Source organism: Diaphorina citri, unplaced genomic scaffold, assembly GCF_000475195.1.
Source record: "Diaphorina citri unplaced genomic scaffold, Diaci psyllid genome assembly version 1.1 scaffold2796, whole genome shotgun sequence".
Lineage (NCBI taxonomy): Eukaryota > Metazoa > Arthropoda > Insecta > Hemiptera > Psyllidae > Diaphorina > Diaphorina citri.
In genome coordinates, this window is record NW_007380213.1 from 3310 (window position 1) to 13197 (window position 9888).

Below are 9888 nucleotides of genomic sequence, written 5' to 3' on the forward strand. Positions count from 1 at the left end.
GATCAGTGCCATTGAGTTACATGGAGTTCATTACTGAAAAGTTTTATAGTACAAATCACATGTACTCTCAGTCGGCCACGTCGAGTCATTTGTTTGTCCCCGATAAGCAATAATCACGACTGCTCCTGGTTCGACGTCTTGCGCGTCGTCTCTACGCTGCTCGCAGCGCTAATGATGCTCTCTAATCCCGCCAAGATTGCATCCGCGCTGTACTAGCGATTCATCATAAAAAATAGTGACTTAAAAAAAGAGATTTTCGCGCATGGAAGACCATCTTCTATCTATTTTTGTTCAGTGTACGTCCGGCCTAATCGGCGGGGGCGCCCGGGCCGGCAAAGTTTCGCGCCCGGGGGTCCTAGATGTGGGGAGGTGATGAGTTTTGTTTACATTTTACACTCGGGGTTCTTGTTTTGATTTTCATTCGGTTTCTATAAAAAGAATAAATCTGGTGTGAACATCACACGACTTTCTATTAGATTTACGAAATACGTATTTGAAAGAAAAAAAAAATTCCAAGTCCCGAGCCTGAGCCGCCCACGGCGGCCAATTTTCGGTCGAAAATTTCCTATCTTAAAATACTCCCCATGTAATGAGGGATCATTAAAGTGTCCAAAAATTGAACTTTTTTTTTTCGAAGTTCGAAGCAACATTGACTTTGGTTGATATCTGGATGGGTGACTATCCGTTTTTTACCAAGTTGTTACAGTCGCGTCCTTGGAACATATCGGTATATCATACCAAATTTCATCGCTTTACGACAAACCTTTCTTGAGATATTTTGTTCACAACCTTTTCAACATTTTCCACGAAATGAGGGTTAAGCAACAATTACTTTTGTTAATATCTGGATGGGTGATTATCCGATTTTTGCCAAATTGTTACAGTCGCGTCCTTGGACCATACCGGGATAGTATACCAAATTTCATTTCTCTACGACAAACCGTTTTTGAGATATTTTGTTCACAACTTTCTACTTTTTCCCATTTAAACCTGTAGTACGTACGTACGTTACGTACAGACCATGGGCTAAAAACCACTTTTTTGGAATCAGGGGACCCCAAAACGGATATTTCCACCCATTTCCCGATTTTGAAAATTTGGACCGATTGCAATACTTTCTCATTACCTTGTATAGGTTCCCTATACGTAAGGGTAATAGAAAGTAAAAAAATGTGTGGCAAATGACTGGATGTGTGTGATTGTTCAACTTTCTTGCATGTGTGCTCAAGTGTTAAAAGTATAGCACTGCTTCAAAACTTTTACCTTTAAGTATACATTTTCTTTTCATTTCAGATTGACCGAGATGAAATCACCCTGCGTCGTGCTATTGGTACGAAGAAGGATCAGTACATTCTGAACAAGAAAACTGTACCCCGAGCTGAAGTTATCAATCTACTTGAGTCGGCCGGATTCTCCCGATCTAACCCTTACTATATTGTCAAACAAGGACGGGTAAGTCTAGACTCTAGGGATTGATTAACTAGGGGTATCCTTAGTTTAATGATAATGTCAGCTCCCATGGCGTAGTGGTCACTGCGCCCGCCTTGCACGCGGGAGACCCGGGTTCGATTCCCGGCGGGGTCAAGAACTAATTGTATAGCAACGAGTGTCCATGATAAAGTAAGTCCAATTGTATAGCAACGAGTGTCCATGATAAAGTAAGTCTAATTGTATTCCTTGTTGTGCAGAGTCGTGCCGAGCAAGAGTTGAAGAAACTGAATGATACAATCAAGGAGAAACAATCTGAACTGGATCAGTTGAAACCAAAGTACGAGGCGGAGAAGGCCAAGGAAGAAGAATGCACGAGACAGTAAGTACTAACATTGTTATATGTAGAACAGGGGTTTCCAACTCCCATGTCTATGTGGGCCACATGCTACATTGGGAGGTGCTTCGCGGGCCACATACACAGGTTAGGAAGCCCGTATTCAAGATTTTCTGTAATAAAAAAGGTCTAAGTATGATAAAGCCCCATGGGACCGTTGGTTGGAAATCGCTGTTATAGAAACAAGCTGATAACATAAAAATCTGATGTGCACATTAGAGGATTTTCTATTACATTTCCTGAATTAAAAGACTTAAATAGTAAATACCACCAAAGACTGAATGACTTAAACAGTCCCTACTCAAAATACCCAGTCCCAAAACTCCCAATCCTAAGATTTCAATTTGATTGAATTGAATGAATGGAATGAGAAGTTTATATTCTTTTCGGCAATCTCCGTGGTGAGTTATGATTTATGAATATTAATGATCTTTTTTACTTTTCTCTTTCTCTTCCTGCAAAATGCCTCTCCCCTCTCCACCTGCCTCTACTAAATGGAGCAATCTGATTGGTTACACTGAGATGCGAGGACTGCTTCTATGCCTTCTATAGGTCTGTTTTTCATTCCTACGCTGCATCAATGCGGCGTCAACTTGATGTTCACTCTGTGTCAGGAGTGGGGGTAAAATGTGGAAATTCAACAAACATGACGACATCTAGAGGAGAAATTACGAAACATTTTTTTCATTTCCCTCAATACAATTACAATATGACGGAACCTGAAGCTACTCGAGTCCGCATCAGGGATTTAAAACGCAGCATTGACGCTAAAGTAGGGGAAGTGGAATGAAAAACACATGTTGGGTTTGCATCGCACCCACGTTGGAATGAAAAACAGACCTTATACAATCACACTAGAATTCAGTCCCAGTCTTTCCAGTCCCTGTGTACAATCCCAAGCATGTACCATGTACCTACTGGGTTTGTTGAGATTTTACACAGGCACTGGAAAGACTGGGACTGAATTAAAAGATTCAACTCCCAGGGCGGACTTGATTCTAATGAATTAAATCAACCTTGGGACTGGGATTTCACATCTCTAGGTTTAAGGGTAGTATGTCTCCCCTGTTTGATTACCACCCTTGTTGAGCTTTATCCAAAGCAGGTAGGGTTTGCTCTCGGAACAGCAAGCTTTCTCCTATTCTGCCCCCCCTTTCCCCCTCGATTTTGGGATTACAAGACCTAGAGACCTCTATTGCTAGAGTTCCCTCTATCTTCTAAATTTTATCTTTTCCTATGTTATTAGGTATCTTACAATTTATCTTTATCAATTTCAGGTCATCATTCATGGATTCAAAAGTTACAAGGAGCAAACTGTAGTGGAACCATTTGACAAACGCCACAATGTAGTTGGTCAGTATTAGTAAAAAAAAAGCATTATTTAGTTATAATTTGTGTTATGCCAAAGGAATAAATATAAATTCACAACAAATTTAAAATTCAACCACAGTTGCAGCAGCACAATCATCTACATATTAGTTGCTGATTCAGTAATTTATGTCCAAGATTAACCAAGAAACTATACTCCACACTGTGTATTGTTAGTTGTTATTTACATTTTTGATGAAGTACCTATATCATACCTACTTATAATGCTGTCACTAATCGCTAGGTAGGTACTCACATATCAAATAGACAAAAATCTGTGGGATAGTATCTGTCATCCTTCTAAGATAGAATGCACTCTAAAATCCATGCATAAATTAACTAGAAAGCTCTTTTAAACAAATGCATACTGACAATAATTTGTTTTGTTTCTTTACAGTTGGCAGAAATGGATCTGGAAAGAGTAATTTCTTCTTTGGTAAGTTTTATAGGTCCTATATTAAGGAAGTAAGAAACCTACCTTGAAATTTAGATCTGCAGAAGGCAAAAGTGCTGCTGAAATAGACACTGAATATGCTGCCCTTATTAACAATTTGTAAACAACCCTTCAAAATGAAGTTGGCAAAGACATGTTTTCTCTTTGACCTAACCATCTATCTTCCATTTTTAGCCATCCAGTTTGTGCTGAGTGACGAGTCCACATCGTTGAGACATTCAGACAGTCGTCAAGCTCTGCTGCACGAGGGTACAGGACCCCGAGTTGTCAATGCTTATGTTGAGATTGTGTTTGATAACACAGACCACAGAGTGCCAGTGAGTATAAAAGAAGCCTGGATTAGTCACATAATATTACACATTAAAAATAAATAAAACAAAAATCAGCTGAAAACTGTTCATTGAAGCCCTAAACATATTTGGTTCAATTCATCCCTAAAAAGTTTGAAAACATGTATAACCTTGTCATGTTCATGGACTTTTCATGGTTTGTAGTCCTATATGAACAATGTCTTACATTAGTAGGTACACTTGTTTTTTACCCCCAAGTGCTCAGGAATTTTTTCAAGCCTTAATACAGTACACTGATGATGGTGTAACAGCCGAAATGGATCCATCTGTAATTTAATAAAAATATACATAAAACATAAAGCCAAGTCAATGTGATTTGAATCACATTGATTGATCTCAGGTACCATAAGCGTTGTACAAAACAATACAATAAAGCCAAGTGTTTTTACTCACCCAAAATCATTTTTAAGTACATACCTAGTGTTTGAATTGTTTTACCAAGTGTGTGTACCAACAAATAAGTTAATACAAACTTATTCCTTTGATACCTTAATATGTATCTAAAAAAAAGATTAAAAAAAAAAAAAAATGTGTGCCAAATGACTGGGTGTGTGTGATTGTTCAACTTTCTTGCATGTGTGCTCAAGTGTTAAAAGTATAGCACTGCTTCAAAACTTTTACCTTTATACATTTTCTTTTCTTTTCAGATTGACCGAGATGAAATCACCCTGCGTCGTGCTATTGGTACGAAGAAGGATCAGTACATTCTGAACAAGAAAACTGTACCCCGAGCTGAAGTTATCAATCTACTTGAGTCGGCCGGATTCTCCCGATCTAACCCTTACTATATTGTCAAACAAGGACGGGTAAGTCTAGACTCTAGGGATTGATTAACTAGGGGTATCCTTAGTTTAATGATAATGTCAGCTCCCATGGCGTAGTGGTCACTGCGCCCGCCTTGCACGCGGGAGACCCGGGTTCGATTCCCGGCGGGGTCAAGAAATTTGTACCATGCAAATAATTTCATAATTGGTTCCCATACTTTATTTATGGCCACGATTTAGGGTGTTCTGCTCCCACTATGCATCGCAGAAAAAATACTAGGCTCAATTTCTTCATTTTCTACACGGCTCTGTTGAGGACGCTTTGATCAATTAATTGTTTGTTGTTGTTACTACCATGGTTTGTTTATTTATTTTCGTCCATGGCGTAGTGGTCACTGCGCTCGCCTTGCACGCGGGAGACCCGTGTTCGATTCCCGGCGGGGTCAAGAAATTTGTATCATGCAAATGATTGATTCCGTGACTGGCCGTTACGGGGCCCACTCAGCCTCGTGTGGAAAATGAGTAGCTATGTAATATAAATGCGCATAGCGACCGGTGCCAGCATGGTAGGTAATTGGGAGCTGGATTATTGCGATATATGTATTTGGAAAAATCCTACAATGCTGCAGTGAGCACCAAAGTTGTGATATAGTAACACAAAAGACATTTCATTTCATTAATGATAATGCTCTCGGTTGCCATGCAGAAGGTCCTGGGTTCAATGCCCACTATTGGCCAAAAAAAAAAGCACTCATAATTATTTTGATTGCAATATTCCAATAGGTTATCTTGTGGTCTCCATAAGCTTGCCCCAAAATGGGAACTATTGTGTCTCTTCTTCCCATCTGATGAGGAGCATAAGTAGGTATTATGGAATGGGCAATGGGCATGCTATGACACAGACAACACAAGTCTACGAGTCTAATCTGGCAGTGTTTTCATGGCTACCAAATGAAAACAGCTGTGAAATCACCCCTCCCCCAAGTGTCCAATTCGAAATAACTCCACTGAATTTTCTTGTCACACACAGACTCGAACCTAAGTCCCCTGAATTACGAATCCAATGTTCTACCTCTGAGCTACCTGTGTTACCTACCTAATTATTTTAATCTATGTTACTTGTTCCTTAGATCAATCAAATAGCCACGGCCCCAGACACATTTCGACTGAAGTTACTACAGGAAGTAGCCGGTACCCGTGTGTATGATGAGAGGAAAGAAGAGTCCTTCACTATTCTCAAAGGTGAGTCTATGTGGTGTGATTCATTTGTAGATTGGTAGTAGCTTAACCCGACTTTTAGGCATGTTGGCCCCCCTACACCCAAGGCATGTTGGCATGTTGGCCCTCCTACACACAAGGCATGTTGGCCCTCCTACACCCAAGGCATGTTGGCATGTTGGCCCCCCTACACCCAAGGCATGTTGGCATGTTGGCCCCCCTACACCCAAGGCATGTTGGCATGTTGGCCCCTACACCCAAGGCATGTTGGTATGTTGGCCCTCCTACACCCAAGGCATGTTGGCCCTCCTACACCCAAGGCACGTTGGCATGTTGGCCCTCCTACACCCAAGGCATGTTGACCCCCCTACACCCAAGGCATGTTGGCCCTCCTACACCCAAGGCATGTTGGCATGTTGGCCCCCCTACACCCAAGGCATGTTGGCCCTCCTACACCCAAGGCATGTTGGCCCTCCTACACCCAAGGCATGTTGGCCCCTACACCCAAGGCATGTTGGCCCCCCTACACCCAAGGCATGTTGGCATGTTGGCCCTCCTACACCCAAGGCATGTTGGCCCTCCTACACCCAAGGCATGTTGGCCCTCCTACACCCAAGGCATGTTGGCCCTCCTACACCAAAGGCATGTTGGCATGTTGACCCTCCTACACCCAAGGCATGTTGGCATGTTGACCCTCCTACACCCAAGGCATGTTGGCATGTTGGCCCTCCTACACCCAAGGCATGTTGGCATGTTGACCCTCCTACACCCAAGGCATGTTGGCATGTTGACCCTCCTACACCCAAGGCATGTTGGCATGTTGACCCTCCTACACCCAAGGCATGTTGGCATGTTGACCCTCCTACACCCAAGGCATGTTGGCATGTTGACCCTCCTACACCCAAGGCATGTTGGCATGTTGACCCTCCTACACCCAAGGCATGTTGGCATGTTGACCCTCCTACACCCAAGGCATGTTGGCATGTTGACCCTCCTACACCCAAGGCATGTTGGCATGTTGACCCTCCTACACCCAAGGCATGTTGGCATGTTGACCCTCCTACACCCAAGGCATGTTGGCATGTTGACCCTCCTACACCCAAGGCATGTTGGCATGTTGACCCTCCTACACCCAAGGCATGTTGGCATGTTGACCCTCCTACACCCAAGGCATGTTGGCATGTTGACCCTCCTACACCCAAGGCATGTTGGCATGTTGACCCTCCTACACCCAAGGCATGTTGGCATGTTGACCCTCCTACACCCAAGGCATGTTGGCATGTTGACCCTCCTACACCCAAGGCATGTTGGCATGTTGACCCTCCTACACCCAAGGCATGTTGGCATGTTGACCCTCCTACACCCAAGGCATGTTGGCATGTTGACCCTCCTACACCCAAGGCATGTTGGCATGTTGACCCTCCTACACCCAAGGCATGTTGGCATGTTGACCCTCCTACACCCAAGGCATGTTGGCATGTTGACCCTCCTACACCCAAGGCATGTTGGCATGTTGACCCTCCTACACCCAAGGCATGTTGGCATGTTGACCCTCCTACACCCAAGGCATGTTGGCATGTTGACCCTCCTACACCCAAGGCATGTTGGCATGTTGACCCTCCTACACCCAAGGCATGTTGGCATGTTGACCCTCCTACACCCAAGGCATGTTGGCATGTTGGCCCTCCTACACCCAAGGCATGTTGGCATGTTGGCCCTCCTACACCCAAGGCATGTTGGCATGTTGGCCCTCCTACACCCAAGTCTGAGACTGGACTTTTTGTGTACGGGATGTGATCTATTACAAGCCTTGTTATATTTTCTGACTTAACCTTGGACTCGAACTACTAGCCTTGAGATCTGAAGTCCACCGTGCTAACCACCTGTGGCCAGTCTTATGGATTAGTTACTAGATGCTACTTAAATTAGCCAACCTACTAAGTAGTTCGTAGTTATATGAGTTTTTTTATGGTTTTTATGGTCGTGTCCTTTTTTTTTTTTTCTTTTCTTTTTTTTAGGACTATTGTACTGAACGATGATCAACCATCGAAAACTTGCGCTTTAATTTTAAAGGATTTAGGATTGAGTAAATAGGATAAAAGTGTTATCAATGGATAGAGCTTGACGCCAGCTTTCCAGTACATTATATGCATAGCTTGATTTTGCCCAAAAATGGGGGACTTCTTACATTGCCCTATCCTTTGTATATTTTTATTCTACACTTCCTAAATCCTATCATTTTTTTTGCACTCCTCAGAGGCGGAAAACAAGGTGGACAAAATCGAGGAGTTCCTGCGAACCATTGAGGAGAGACTGGACACTCTCAAACAAGAACGAGAAGAACTTATCGAATATCAGAAGTGGGACAAGCTGAGAAGATGTGTTGAATATTGCATATTCGAGCGAGATTTGAAGGAGTCGGAAAGAAAATTGAAGGAGGTGAGTAGAATAGAATATAGGTACCCTGTTTATACTGCCAGAATGAGACCGAAAAGTCCCTTTACTCCCGTAGTCTAAACAAGGTCTTATGTATTTGGTGCAGAATAAATTAAAAATTTACTTATATGATTTTTTTTTGACCGATTGCAATACTTTAATTCCTAGATATTAATAGAAAGTAAAAAAAGCAAGTAGGTACCTACCTACTTATGAGATGAGGGGCCAATTCTAAAGGGCTTCTTAGTCTGAACTTGAAACTATGGGACAAGCTGAGAAGATGCGTGGAATATTGCATATTCGAGCGAGACTTGAAGGAGTCGGAAAGAAAATTGAAGGAGGTGAGTAGAATAGAATATAGGTACCCTGTTTATACTGCCAGAATGAGACTGAAAAGTCCTTTTACTCCCGTAGTCTAAACAAGGTCTTATGTATTTGGTGCAGAATAAATTAAAAATTTATATGATTTTTTTTTTTTGATCGATTGCAATACTTTAATAATTACTATTAATAGAAAGTAAAAAAAAAGTAAGTAGGTACCTACCTACTTATGAGATGAGGAGCCAATTCTAAAGGGCTTCTTAGTCTGAACTTGAAACTTCTTTGGCCAATAAAGTACTCTGTCGAAATAGTACTCTGTAAAGTACTCTGTAGGAGGAAAGCCAGCCGTTCCGAGAACGAACATCATCCCATCAAGATAAATCCGCCCCGGGAGGGAATCGAACCCGCGGCCTAGCGCTTACAAGGCAGACGCGCTACCAACCAAGCAAACTAGGCTGGCTGAAATATTTGATCCCCTGGTGTTGCTGCCTTTTTAACTAACTTTTGAGCTTTTTTTCTGCATTTAATTAGAACTGTGGTGATTATTGGACCAATTCCCCTACGACTCCTAGGTCCTATGTATTTTGGATGATAATGTCGAAAATTTTGCATGACGATAAGACCTTAGCAATTACAGTTCCCTCTATCAAACCCCTTGTTCACTTTTTTCCAGATCGACGCCCGAATGAGTAATTTCGACGAAGAGCAGAAGAAATTGTCGGCGGAGGTGAAATCGGCCGGGGAACTGGCCAAGGCGGCCGGTAAGAAACTGAAGGCCGCCAAAGCGGAGGTTCAGGAGGCCAAAGACGAGAAAGATACGATCAATACGGAGAATCAGCAATTGCTGAAGGAGAAGGCGCGATTGGATTATATTATCAAGGATTTGTCTGATGAAGTACAGGGAGATGATAAGTCTAAGGTGAGAGGAGAAAATATTCTGCCCTTAATCACCAAAGTATGGAAAAGTATCTTACAAGTGTAATAGCCAATGGAAAAGCAGAATTTTGAATTTGGACGAATCATGTCAAAATATGGAATTGTAAATACTTTTCCATACTTTGGTGATTTAGGGCACAGAAATAAATTACTTTGCGCCAGCCTAGTTAGCTTAGTTGGTAGTGCGTCTGCCTTGTAAGCGCTAGGCCGCGGGTT

General features: G+C 42.4%; 1 protein-coding gene across 1 annotated transcript in view; it reads left to right on the forward strand.

The window, feature by feature from the left end:
* Positions 1-9888, forward strand: part of LOC103519554 (structural maintenance of chromosomes protein 3-like) — a gene marked incomplete at its 3' end in the record, with an annotated part of 26117 nt that overhangs the window by 1764 nt on the left and 14465 nt on the right. The window contains exons 4-8 of the mRNA XM_026831015.1: positions 3822-3964; positions 4645-4803; positions 5892-6003; positions 8237-8418; positions 9410-9655. Of these exons, the coding sequence (XP_026686816.1) occupies positions 3822-3964; positions 4645-4803; positions 5892-6003; positions 8237-8418; positions 9410-9655 (842 nt within the window). The remainder of the gene's footprint in view (positions 1-3821; positions 3965-4644; positions 4804-5891; positions 6004-8236; positions 8419-9409; positions 9656-9888) is intronic.